Source organism: Lepidochelys kempii, chromosome 1 (genome assembly GCF_965140285.1).
Source record: "Lepidochelys kempii isolate rLepKem1 chromosome 1, rLepKem1.hap1, whole genome shotgun sequence".
NCBI classification, from domain to species: domain Eukaryota; kingdom Metazoa; phylum Chordata; order Testudines; family Cheloniidae; genus Lepidochelys; species Lepidochelys kempii.
In genome coordinates, this window is record NC_136380.1 from 15,419,884 (window position 1) to 15,434,032 (window position 14,149).

Below are 14,149 nucleotides of genomic sequence, written 5' to 3' on the forward strand. Positions count from 1 at the left end.
GTTTTGTCAAGCCGGGCCTTAAAAACCTCTAAGGAAGGAGATTCCACCACCTCCCTAGGTACCCCATTCCAGTGCTTCACCACCCTCCTAGTGAAATAGTTTTTCCTAATATCCAACCTAGACCTCCCCCACTGCAACTTGAGACCATTACTCCTTGTTCTGCCCTTCCCTGCTTACGACGAGGGTCCCAGCCCCTACCCCACTGCGTAGCACAGTAAAACTTGCCTCCTCCCACACACCTCTGACTCACGTCTCCCTGAGCCCTGCAAAGTCAGCTCCGATGGTTACCTCGCTCCAAATCCAGCAGGTAGTTGGGGGCCAGCTCAATGGAGGAGCAGTTCCACCGCATGTCAGAGAAAGTTCTGCGGCATGTCTTTATCACTTCCCGGGCCGCCTGGATGATGGTTTGCATGAGCTCCAGGTTGCTGCGGCACAGCTGCACTTGAGACACTACCAGACCTTCTAGCTGCTTGCAGTGCTGGGTCTGATTCAGAGCAAGGACGGAGGGAGTCTTGGACAAAGCTCTGGGAAGAAAAACGTCACCAAAGCCATTAGAAAGTTAACCTTCCAATTGGCATTAGTTTCTCCTCTGTCAGACTGCCCAAGAACCACCTGCAAATACTTTGCCTTTGAAACACCATCACCCACCCCCCGTTCTAACTAAGGAAAACATTTCAATCCATTCAAAGGCTCTCAGAATGCCATGTGGATTGAACAACATAGACAGATGCTTTGGGAATTCTTTTGGGCAAGCCTAATCTGCAGCTGGGAGTGAGCTTTCCAGCTGGCGCAGACAGACTTGTGTAGAGGGGCTCACACTAGCCAGCCAAGCTCAAGCCAACCCTACCCCCGGATCTGAGCTCAGGTGGCTAGCCTGAGCCTCCACTGCAGTGTCCACACAGCTATTTTCCGTGTGCTAATGCAAGGATCTTCCAAACACTTGGAAAATGACCCATCAGCTCCGTAACGTATAGCTAGATCTTCCTATGGCATAAGAAAGCAAGCTACATAGGCACCATCAGTGGTCTGCATTCAGAATCCATCTCACACAACAGCAAAGGATTATGCTAAATGTCCAAGTATGCAATTACGGGGGGGGGGGGGGGGGAATCCGCTGCTTAGCCTAGAAAAAAAACGATAGAGTTTCCAAAACAGATGCTTCACCACTGAATTAAAGCAAACCACTCCACCAGAGTAATTACCATTACTCTTAGATAAGTGAGTGTCAATATCTTCAAAAATCCAGTGCAGAAGTAAAATGACAGTGCTGGAAAGGCAGCATCCTGGAGAAAGCTGAGAGCTAGTCCAAAAACACTAGTGCAAACATTACCATGAAGCATCATAGAAGGCAGCAATACACCATAGACCACTGGCCCAACTACTCTGGTAGCCTTCCTCCACCAGTTGCCAATATTTGATCCATCAAGTGAAAGGAAAACAAGGGAACTGATTATGCTATGCAGCATCTTTGGGCATGTGATTCTTCCCTAGCCACCCGCAGGTGGTCAGCTGAAGAACAGAACATGGCTTTCTCTGTATCTTTATGATCTACCTAGTGCAGATGTAAATGTTCTTCCTGATCATGAAACTAGTTTGTAACTCACTGCGTCATGAACAATCCTGCACAGGCTGGCGATATGCTGACATAAAACATATTTCCTTGTATCCGTATTTAGTGTGCTGCCTTTCAGTTTCATTCTACACCACCCTGTCCTCCTGGGTGAATTCTGTTTATTAATGGGCACATTTATTTTATTTACTGCTACAGCAGGTAAGTGATCGACAACTTAAACAAAAAACCCAAAACAGATTTAGAGAGGGGCCCAAACAACAACACTTGCTCTTTTCTCCCCCCCCTCACACCCATCTTTGGGGAATTCATATCCGCATCTGAATCTCACGGAACTGGCCCTTACCGCAACTATGAGCTGAATTGAATCCACAAACCCAGACAAGGTCTTAAATTCCCTGTTTGTCACAAACTTCCTTTGTGCCCGGGGACTGGGAATTTAGTTTTCCAGTGCTCCAGTTCCCTAGTTGTGGATAATAGCAGTGCCCCACCTCACAGGGATGTTGTGAAGATAAATACATTAAAGACTGTGAGGAGCTCAGATACTATGGTACCTATGGTTGATAGTTAGCATTCTACATCACTTGAAACTTCTGCCTGCTTTTCAAAGGTAAGCCCCAAGCAGAGTGCTTTGCAGAGATCCCTGGTCAGTTTTCACCATGTTCTTCATTATCAGGTTTCTTCTATAATGTCCCTACATGCAGCTCCAGAAAATAATCTCATTGCTCCTCATGAGCTGGTAGGAGGAAGAGGAATTTTCTGTATCCTGTGCATCATACTGAGTGATATGGAACTAGGTAACTATGGGTTGACACAACCTATATGGCCTGGCAGCTGGGAAGATAATGCTATATGAACTACTTATAACTTATAAGGAGGAACTGCCCTGTCTGAAGACTGGCACAGGTAGATCGGGCCTTGCTCCAGATACAGTGGGATTATCACCAGCAGGGAAGAAGCCACAGGAGTGAGTATTATGCAACACTGTGGAATAAAGCAAGATGTTTGTATGGAAAGGAAGCTAGAGCATTTCAGGGACCCAGCCAGCAGACACTGAGGCCACTTAGAGAAAGAAATGCTGCAGCCCATCGGAAGATGAAGGGAAAGCAAAGGAAAGATGGCTGGAAAGCATCACAGGTTATGTCAATGCTAACGGTGCAGAGGCAGGGAGTGACATGAAGAGGGAGCTCATCGGGAAACCGTACCACAGCACTTGCTGATGTTGAATTTTATGGATCAAATGTTCCAAAGTGACTGTGCAATAAATAAGAAACTAGGAAGCGTGGAAGGATTGGCAATAAGGGAAGGAGAAATGGATGCATTATAAATCCAAAGAGAGGAATTCAGTAATTAGAGGCAATCCCTGTTTCTCGTTGCATAAGTCGCACTCTAGGGAGCCAGCCATGAATAAAACACAGGATGCAGAAATGTAGTTTGTGAACATCTCTCACGCTTCAGCTTCATGCCTTAGCTTACGAGAATTTATAATTGGAAACATCTCTGAGCGTCAGGAGGAAAATGAAGAGAGTAATGGAGATGGAAAAGACAACTCATATTTATTGGAGACGCTTGCAAAGAATGTAATACATATTTATAAATCACGTAGATTAGGGATGCAAGAGACACCTTAGGTCATCTAATACAATGGTTCTCAACTTTTCTGGGCCCAGGACCCATTTGTAAATGTTTATGGCCAGCTGCAACCCAGTAAACAGCCTGGGGGTGGAGGCCCTGGGGTGGCTTCCGTCAGCGTCTACCCTCCCCACCTCGCCCCGGAGGGGGGTGGGCCCTGCTCAGCACTCACCCCACAGTGGCGGCTCCTGCAGTTCCTGTGCTGTGGGGCTGGCTGGCTGGACTTGGCTCTCCGCGCCAGGCGTTGCAACCTCCGGGGCTGCAGCTCTGCTCAGGTTTGGCCCCGCCCCTGACTGGACCAAATTTGTGAGAGTGCAGTTGTGACCTGGCCCCGAGGGTTGCAGTACCACTCACTCAAATTTGGCCTGCCCAGACTCCCGTCTTGATGATGGCTGAGCCAGACCTGACTGGCGCTGGGACCCCAGAGGTTGCAGGGTGCAGGGAGGTGAGCCCATCAGCCAGCCCCATGGGACAGGAGTCACAGGAACTGCCACACAACCCTTTGAAACGTGCTGGTGACCCAATTTTGGGTCCCGATCCACAGGTTGAGAACCCTGATCTAGTGCATGTCTCGGACAGTGCAGGTTTGGTTGGTCTCTATTGAGCAGCCACAAGTGGTTTGTCCTCAACCAATCTAATTTTAAATAACTCCAGGAACAACGCCTCAGCGGGCTGTTCTGTAGCATAACTGACATTTTACGCTCCCGACCCTGCCCGTTTACAACGACAGTTGAAGTCATTGGCGGAAAGGCCAGCTGTGCCTCAGAAGGACGCTTGTTCGCCGTGTTGTAGCTGTGTCAGTCCCAGCATATTAGAGAGATGAGGTGGGTGAGGCAATGTCGTTCATCGGACCAACTCCTGCTGGTGAGAGAAACAAGCTTTCGAGCTACCCAGAGCTCCTCTTTGGGTGACAGACATTACCTCACCCACCTGGTCTCTTTAGAAGGACACTGTGAGGTAAGGAAAAGGAGGACTTGTGGCACCTTAGAGACTAACCAATTTATTTGAGCATAAGCTTTCGTGAGCTACAGCTCACTTCATCGGATGCATGGGATGCATGTAAGGGAGGCCCAAAGAAAGAAAACCCACTTTACCTGGTCCTAAGAGGAGCCCCCACTGCAGAGGGGGAGTCTTTGGTGGCGGGGAGTCTCCATAGGAGCTCCTCCTCCACCCCTACCCCAATAGCTGGCAGAGGAAGCATGGCTAGAGAAAGGGGGCATGGATGGGATTTCCCTGCACCCCATGTAATCCTAGAGGTTGCAACAGTCTCTTGTGGGCAGGTGGCCCAGATGAACACAGCCTTCAAGCTGCTGGGATTCACATCAGGGGATGGCCCAAGAATTGGGGGGGCACAAGATTGCATACAGCCACTATTTCCCACCACTCTCCTGCGTGGACTTGCACAGAGAATCCAGAGCATGGGGTGTTATCGGATGTTTTGTTTTATAAATGTTACTATTCACAATTTCATAATTCTAGCTGCCCTTCCCTTTACTACCCTAAACAATCCTTCATTCTCCAGCATTCTGAGGAGGACTGAGGGTTTGGTTTTTTTATTCAACCCTTCCCTTTAAATAAACAGGTTTCAAACCAAATTTATTCAGCCTTAAATAAAATATACTAAGGCTTTCTGTTGAAGTTATGGCTACTGACAGAAAACCATAAACATAATTACAGGGGAAGTATGATGCATGCTCAGATCATGACATTTGTTTATTCTTTTAATTATCTTGGACAGTTTTAATAAATTCATTTAAAAATATGAATAAGCTACAGTATTTAATGCTTTGGGAAGCGTGGGCGCAATCCTTCATCCCCTGGCACTACTTGCATGACAAAGAGCTACTCGCATGAGTAAGGGTTTCTCAGGATCAGGTTCTATATCCAGTACAAAACCTCCATCTCTCCTTTGTTGAAGTTTGTTGCACAATCCCCCTACCCCCCCGTCCTCACACCTCTGGTCTAATTTTGTTTAAATCTTTTTATTTTAATGGGATTTGGGGAAGATTAAGGTTGGTGGTTTTGTTTTTTAGAGTTCTCATGAAGCACGGCAAAGAGGAGGTTCTGGGTTTGGTTTAAATCAGCAGCCCCAGTACAGTTTCAGCACAGCCATGTCTTCCTGGGTGGTAGGAATGGGGAAATGCTCTCCAGGGAGAACCTACAGGGAAAGGAGGAATGGAATATCCTTTCACATACTTTAGGATATTTTAGAGCCCTGTGGGCTCTATCCAGGGGTGGTAAACAAAATTTGACAAAACTACAAAGCCACACTGGCCCTTCTCTGCAATAGATCTGCCAATTCACAGCTGGCAGTAACTTCAGGGGGGACTTGGATTTGAAGCCGACGGACTTGTGCTTGCAGTGGCAAACTTGGCTCCCGGTTTGAAGGCACTTCTTATTGTAAGGTTTCACTTTAGGGTTTTTTTCTTCATTTTATTTTTTACTATATAAATGCCACTTGTCTGTCTGAAAAAGCTTTGGCATTCATTTACCCATTGCAACAATGTGCCAAGGGACATGGTGACTTCTCTTTCACTTGCAGTCTTTGAGTCAAGACCAGAGATGTTTCCAAAAGACGTACTATATAGCTCAGCCTCAAACACAAATTATGGGCTTGATTCAGAGATTACTGGGTGAGGTTGTTTGGCCTATGTGATGCAGGCGGTCAGGCTAAATGATCACAATGGTCCCTTCTGGCCTTTAAATGTATGAACTCTTTGTTCCTTCAGGTTAAACGTTTTAAGTGATAGCCAGTGCTAAATCACCAGCCCTCATTTGCTGAAGTTTGTTACACCCCCTCCCACACACACTCCCAGTGTAATTTTATTTAAATCTTTTTATCTTAACTGAATTTCGGGAAGATTAAGGTCGGCGTTTTTGTTTTTTAGAGTTCTCCTAAGCACAGCAAAGAGGTGGTTCCGAGGGACAGCTCTCTGGCTTTGGTTTAAATCAACAGCCCCAGAGCAGTTTCACGGCTAAAAAGGGAAGAGCAAACTTCAAAGCAAAACTCCCTCTGAGGGCCCAATCCTGTAGTTTTTTCCCCATGCAACTCACTCATTGGCATCAATGGTCCTGATTCTCCCCTCACTTATACCAGTTGACCACAGCAGAGCTACTCCTGATTTACATCAGTGGGAGGAGAGATTCAGGCCCACTGAGAGGAAGAACAAAGTTCTTTTTTCCCCCCCTTCTCTCTTGAAAGAAATGTTCATCTGAAAATCCTGGAAGGTGATTAAACTAACCTGTCTGCAGCAGGTGGAAAAGGCCCAATCCTGCAGTCTTTACGTGTGCTCAGTGGGGGGTGAAATCCTGCCCCCACTGAAACCAATTGGAGTTTTGCCACTGACTTTGATGGGAGCTGGATTTTACCCTGAGAGTTGTACAGGAGTTAGGACTGCAGAATCAGGCCCAAGGCAACAAAATTTTAAATAACTAAAACATGGGATACCAGGGAGCTTGAGTCAGAGATAAATTAGTCAGAAATAACAGGAGTGTGTAAAAACAGATCTTTGTAAGAGAAAACCGCAGAGAACTTGATAAGTCGCAATGCCAACAAAACACATCTTTGTGTCACAACAACTCCATTTACTGTGTGGCATTCAGTCTCTCAAGTGAATAGGTTGTAAAGAGCCTATTTAAACATCGCACCCATTAAGAAGAAAATATGGTTGGTTGGGCCTGAATCTGCAGCTGTTTTGTAAGCCCTGATTAGAGCGCAAGTTTCACATGCAAAATGAATACAGGATTGGGCCTCTGTACTTGTCCTTTCATTAGGGTGAAATTCACCCCCTCAGCAGAGGCACAATACAAAGCCTAAAGAACAGGAGGACTTGTGGCACCTTAGAGACTAACCAATTTATTTGAGCATGAGCTGTCGTGAGCTAAGGTGCCACAAGTCCTCCTTTTCTTTTTGCGAACACAGACTAACACGGCTGTCACTCTGAAACCAATACAAAGCCTAGTCACCACTTAATTCCCACACAAGGGTGAACGTTCTAATTAGGAAACGTGAGGGATGCGTCTTGCTGCTCTCAGCAGACTCAGTGGACCTTGTTCAATGCATTTGTGAGCGTTTCCCGTCCTAAGCCTGTGCAATGCAACATGTGCAGTTGCACAGAGCGCCCTCTAGTGCACCCCTTGCTTGTCACAGTTATGAACAAGTAGCTTGCCGGCAAATTAGTGCCCCCTAGGCAATTCTCACACTTCCTTGGAAAAATTGCAAGGCTTGATCACAAATCTTGTCGATAAAGCCCTGGTGCAGGAGGGCCCCTTGCAACTCGTGCTCTTGCAGATCGTTCATACACGCAGGGCTCAAGGCGGCTCCGGTTGACACCGATGGCAAAGCTCGCTCCCATCTGCTGCAATGGGAGCAAGACAATGCACACAGCTTCTCTGATGATGAAATCTTATTTTGCAAAAAAACCAAAACAACCCAACAACTTTCCCCCAGTCTAAAGAATCTATAGGGAAAAACTAGTTTATAAAACAAAAATTCCCCTGTGGGTGTATTAGAGAGATAAGGTGGGTGAGGTAATATCTTTTATGGGACCAAATTCTGTTGTGGAGAGAGACAAACTAAAGAGCTCTCTGCACGCCTGAAAGCTTGTCTCTCTCACTAACAGAAGCTGGTCCCATGAAAGATATTACCTCCCCCACCTTCTCTCCCTAATATCCTGGGACGGATACAGCTACAACACTGCATACAACCTATGGGTTTATAACGGTTTCTGAAAAGGTTGCACAGTAATTAAAGAGCTGATCCTGTAAACACCCACGCTGGTGTAAATAGTTTTACACACATGAGTAGTCCTCTTGAGGTCAATGAGACTACTCCCAAGCACAAAGTTTCTCTTGCAAGTAACTGTTCTGCAAGGTCCAGGCCTTATACATATAGGACCAGATCCTCAGCTGGTGTAAAATGTCAGAACGCCAAGTCAGTGGACCTGTGCTGATATATACCAGCTGAGTATCTGGCCCACAGTATCCATAAATATAATTAGAATAATTTAAAATAAATAGCTACCTTTCATGTTCCATTGCATTTTCTTCTTTCTTTTTTTTTTAATGAACAGATGTATAAACATAGCATAGAAGCCCTAAACAGCTTACCACAAAGCTTTGATTTCCCCCCGCCCTTACATCACATTTTAAATCAAAATGCACAATCAAAATCAACTCCGAGTAATTTAGGGCTCAGCCCTGCAGTCCCTACTCAGGAGGAAATCCCACTGGCTTCACTGGGAGTGGCCCTTTATGTCCAAAATGATTCTCATTGACACCAGTGTAAATCAGAGGTGACTCCAGGGAGTTACACCAGCGTAACTGAGCACAAATTGCCCCATCCTGATGCAGACAAACAAGGCGGGGGGAGGGGGGTGAAGATGGAGAGGGGAAATAACTTGAATTTAAAAAATAGTTCTTTCTAAAATCCCAGCTGGCTGCCTTCCACTTATGAAAAGCGCACTCAGACAGTTAGTGCAGATTTCCACCGGGTTTCAAACAGGTGTGACTGGCGCACAGCAGGGCATCTGCATGCAGTTCATACTTCAGATGTCACTTTAATCTTAACTTTCATCTTCCGCACTAAAATTCAGATAGGGGGACCCATTTGACAGAGAAAAGCCATTCCTTAGATTGATTTTTTTCCTCCCCCAAAAACTAAAAGTTTAACAACATAAATGCTGAAAGCCCTTTTTTTCCTGGCAGAGCTATTTCAGACCCCTCTAGCCTTCCTGGTGTGTTGATCTGGTTATAGCACTGCTATGGAATTTCCCTGAAACCAACCTAATTCTTGCCTTTCAGGAGGCTAATTTCAGCACTCGCTCCACACTCTTTTCTCAGGCAACACTCCCAATGCAGTTGATGGATGTATTGCTTTGGGCTTTGCTTTAGCAGATCACTTAAGTAGGTCCTTAACTTTAAGCACATAAGGATTACCATTGACAGTCAAAGCTTAAAGTTAAGGACATGCTTAAGTGGTTAATCAGGCCCTTAATAAGCAGTGAGCCAGTCATACTGCATAGACAAGTGACGTTTGATACTATTAAAACCTAATTTTCAATATTAATAGGTATTATCGCACCCTGAATTTTAGATGCACTACAATAGTGCCTAAGGCCCCCCTGGAACTGGGGCCCCATCATGTTAACCTGTGTGAATACATGTAGCAAGAGTCAGTCTCTTCACTGTAGAGCTTACAGTCTAAATAGACAAGACAAAAGGATGGGAGAAAGAAAGGATTATTAGCCCCATTTTACAGGTGGGGAACTGAGACACAGAAACTAACTGACTTGCCTGAGGAGTCTGTGGCAGAGCCAGGAATTGAACCCCGATCTGCTGAGTCCCCATCCAGTGCCTTAATCACAAACACCCAGCCTCAAACAGCTTATGTTCTGAATACAGATGATTTACCTGGCAACAATTTCATTGCATTTCATTTCACATTTTATTTTACAAAAGATCATTCGGGTCTCACCCACATCATTTAACCTCTGCATGGCCTTAAATTCTATAAAAACAAGAGATCATTCACCAGCCGCATAGAGGATGAAACCAGATGACTGTTCTAGGGGTCTGTTTGTTTGTTTGGTGATAATCCACTAATTGATTGTTTATTTAAGTGGAGAAATATGTCAATGATCTTTTGCCGTTTGCACACTATGCCAGGCTATTACACTGGGGGGAAACCCAATCCAGACAACCCTAACCAGTTTACAGTCAGTACTCTGCTCTCAAAATCCTAAGGGTAAAAGGTTCACAAAAACATGCTATCTGTCAGCTATTCCCTTTGGCTAGAGATTGGCAGCATTATCTTAACAGCCGGCCCTATCACTCCTACTTTGTGGTATGCCTGATACAGTGCCTTGTGGGAAAGCGTTTGGTAGAAATGGCCATGAAATACTTCATTAAGTGGGTCAGGCTAGTCCAGTTCTTCCTTTGATGTAAATGTGGGGAGAACTGGGCTCAAAGGATGTACTTTTTAGAAATAAAGCATATACATAGTGTTGTGGTGGGTCTGATCCTGCATTCCTTGAAGTCAGTGGGACTTTTGGTGGTGCCCTAAGGAATGCAGTATCAGTCCTGAAATGTCTTTCCAATGTGTCCAAAGCCAACAGTGCTATACCTGAAGCTATGACTGTAATACAACAGCAAATATGCCACAATTTTTAAAAAATAATGTGTTGCTCGTAAAAATGTAGAGCGAGAGAGAGAGAAAGATACTTACAGCCATTTTATTCCAGAGCAAATCCCAGTCTGTAAAATGAAAGACAGAAATATTGCAAGACTCAGCTTCATTTTTCCACAGCCACCCGCTTTCAGAAGGAAATCAACTCTTTAAAGGGGAATCTTCCCGAATTTCTGAACAATGTATTTCCTTCAGTTTAGATGTGGTTCCTTCTTGGAGCACAGCAACCTGAAATCAGGGAGAAAGCACAAAGATATGGTTAAGACCCAAGTGTTGTGAGTCCTGGTGACAGAGAAATTTATCATCCGAATTGCAAAGGAGTGGTTTATGAATCACGAAAAAGTTCAGATTCCCCTCCCCTCTCTTCTTGATAGAACCTTTACAGTCAACAGACAGACGAAACGTATGGCTTGAATTATGACTTGAGTTATAGTCTGATTGTATGTTTCTGGTTAACCCGGCATATGGCAAGACTTCATTCCCTGTTTCAATTCCTCCCCCCACCCCAGGTTCTGTAAATCTGCTTGGGGAGGGAAGAAATACAAATCTCAGGTCCCTGTTTTAGCTAATCCTCTTCGTTTTTAGATAGATAGATAGATAGATAGATAGATAGATAGATAGATAGATAGATATAAAATATTTCTGAAAAAAGACACATTAAACACACATGTGTTGACTAATGGAGGTGCCCTTGCTCTGCAAATGTTTCAGTCTGTCTGATCTGTTACAAACAACTGTGTTTTGTTCCTTCCCTCCTGCTTTCATTCTCACCTCATTAACTTTGCTTCTCGCTTCTTCCAAATACACAAACACCTGGAGCGCAAGGAAGAGCCCTCCACTCTGGCCTCCCCAGGAAACATTACAATCAAAATTGTCTCAAAGAAGCATCCAGCAGCAAACAAAAGATCTCCAGGATCCTCTTTTCTCTGCTTTTTATTAAACAAACAAGGCACATGACTCCTAAATTCTTACAAGAGTCCTCCTTATCTCAGACAGGGGCTACCCCTGCTCCTGTAATAACAATGGTAATAATAAACCAATCGGGATTCTCTCCCATCATTCATTCTAGACAACAGTGAGGGGTTTCTTCTCTTCTTAACCTCCAGCGGTTTTTCTCAAGTGTACCAAATTAAGGCCAGATTCTGCTCCTCTTAAAGTCAACGGGCAAGGTTTCAAAAGTGGCTAGTAAATTTGGGTGCCCAAATTAGGCCCATTACACACATTAGAGGGAGATCTGATTTTCAGTCATGACTGAGCACCCCTCCACTTTCACATCAGGCCTCTTGAAGGTGTCTCAAGTCAGCCACCCCAAAACTGGTATCACCAGTCACTTCGGAAAACCTTGGCCAATTGCATTCAGAGGGAGGAAGGATCATGCCCTTCATTTTGATAATTCGATGCCTGCCTGACCCCCAGGTCTGGGGCTGCCCGAAGATCTCTTCCAAACTGCGCTCTTTGAAGGGTCAACTCTTTAATCCCCTAGGAGAGGGCTCCACTGTGGAAACCCGTTTAAACGTGCGAGTTCCCCCCGGGGTGCTTGCTGTGATTCCCAGCGCACTTTGGGTTTTCCTTCAGGGTGTCCCCATTGGTGTAAGAATCCCGTCCCTGAAACACTGTTATCGGGAAAGTGACATTGTACGCGGATCTTCAGCGCTAGGAGTGAAAATCCTGGCTCTGCTGAAATCCGTGGCAAAACTCCCATGTGCGCCGACAGGATCAGGATTTCACCCGCCTCGATTTTTATTCCCTTTTTTTTATATTGACCCGTCACTGGAAGTTGCAAGCAGCGGTCGCGCCGCTTCTGCAGGGAGGCAAGCTCCCCGCTCTCCTGCGTCTGCACAGCGAGACATTTATTTCGGGGTCTTTTATCTTTTTTAAAAACACTTGAAACCTTCACCCTTGAATCCTGACCATGCACTGGGCGGCCTGGGGGCTATTTCAGACCCCTTATCTGTCTCTCCTGAAGCTGCTTCACGGCACAGACTTCAGTGTGAAATTTCTTACAGCTTCCCTGAACGGGAGGGCGCTGTCTAATCCGGCTCTGCAGAATTCCTCCAGCCCAGACCGGACACTGTCCGGACCAGCACTCCGGTTCATCCTTTTTCATTGCCATCGGATTTCCAGCCTCTAGCTCCGGAACAGGTTAACTTTTACAACTTCAGGAAAATTGGCAAGGGGGAAACCAGTGATTCAAGTCATCAGGCGTGTTGTTTACAAGGGCGAAGAGCCCTAGATCAAGCCAGCAGCAGGGGGCTTGTTGTCTCAACCTGACCTGTTTTCTCCTCAAAGTCCTGGTTTGCTTTGCCCGTGTACGCTTCAGACGAGCCGCCTTTTGCAGCCGCTTCCTCGGCGGCCTACGTCCGCGCTGAAGAAACTTCGCTCCACAGAAAACTGATAAGGCTTATAACTAACACCCCCAAAACCTCAGATACCTGTTCCTCTCCCTAAAACTCACAGCACAGCTCGCCCGCCAAGAGGCAAAGAAAAACATCCCGGGTCACGCTTAAGTGTTATAGTATTCTTGTCCCCATTCATGCCCACCAGGGACTGGGCTTCAAACTCCAGGGCGTGGGATCGTGTGTGGCGTGGGCTCCAGCATAGATCCTCTACCGTACATTGCAGCCGAGCCGATTGCGTGTGTCCACACACGCGGCAAAGGTAAACACGCTGGAAAGCTAGAAACCAGACAGGCAAAGGGGGAGCTATGTAGCATAATGATGGCATGGCTCTGTGTTTTCCATCCCCATTGACAATCCCTTAGCAATTCGGGACCCATTAACAAGCCCCCGCCTCGCACCCAGGCCAACACCCGCCCGCCGGTCCCTGGTGAATGGCCCCTGAACACGGAACCATCCGGACTCCGGCTCGGCATCTCGTCTTTCTCTTCGCAGCGCTCCGCTGTGCCATCAGGGGCTCGGCAGCCACCACCCCCGGCGGGACGCCGGCTCGACCACCCTGGGGCCGTTTGGCCCAGCTCGGGGCTGGTCGGGAGCTTTGGGGCGTGCTCGGGTTTTCCTCCGCCACCTCCGCGGGCGCTTTCGCTTCCTTCGTGGGAACGCTTCTCAAGCCCTCGCCTTCGGAGGGAGCAAAACCCGCGCCCCCGTGGCCGCAGTGGAAAAAACCCTCCTCCCCGCACCCGGCTCAACGCGGGAGGGACGAGGCATGACTCAATCGATACCCGCCCGCAAGAATCCCCGGCCTTACCTTTCCCGGGAAAGCTGCCCCGTCGCCTCGACCCCTTCGACAGCCCTTCTCCCAGCAACCACAACGTTTTGCGGCGACCGCAGCGGCGGACAAAATACTGTAGATCCAGATCCCAACACTGGAGGTCAGCCGGAGGTAAACGCTGTTAAACTCCGCTAAGGGTGGGCAGAGAAGGGGAGGGGAAGGGACGAGCGACACAAGCGAAAGGCTGCGTGAAGATGCAGCGGGTAATGTGAGTTTGCCTCTCTGCCCCTCTCTGCCTTAAGAACCTGCTTATATGGGGTCCCAGTGGCTTTGATCTGTGGAGTGATGTCAGCCTGCATTAGCATAACAAAGCACGCCGGATTTACTGCTTAAAACAGGACAAATGACTGTTTGATCTATTCAGAAAAAAGAACGTGTATTTTCCAGTTTTCTCAGCAATCATCCCCCCCCCCCCCCCCAACCGCACACTCCTTCTCCCGCCTGGTAAATAAAAGATTAAGACCAGACGGCAGGTAGTTTCAGGATCTAGAGAAGAGAGAAGGGACTTTAAAGTTCTTTGTAAGGGAGTTCTG

General features: G+C 46.8%; 1 protein-coding gene across 1 annotated transcript in view; it reads right to left on the reverse strand.

Annotated features, from left to right (window-relative positions):
* Positions 1 to 13,862, reverse strand: part of WNT11 (Wnt family member 11) — a 31,417-nt gene extending 17,555 nt beyond the window's left edge. The window contains exons 1-3 of the mRNA XM_073335059.2: positions 13,593 to 13,862; positions 10,428 to 10,616; positions 289 to 524 (exon numbers count right to left, since the gene is read on the reverse strand). Coding sequence (XP_073191160.1) covers positions 289 to 524; positions 10,428 to 10,498 — 307 coding nt within the window. The 5' untranslated portion in view covers positions 10,499 to 10,616; positions 13,593 to 13,862. The remainder of the gene's footprint in view (positions 1 to 288; positions 525 to 10,427; positions 10,617 to 13,592) is intronic.
* Between the last annotated feature and the right edge of the window lie 287 nt (positions 13,863 to 14,149).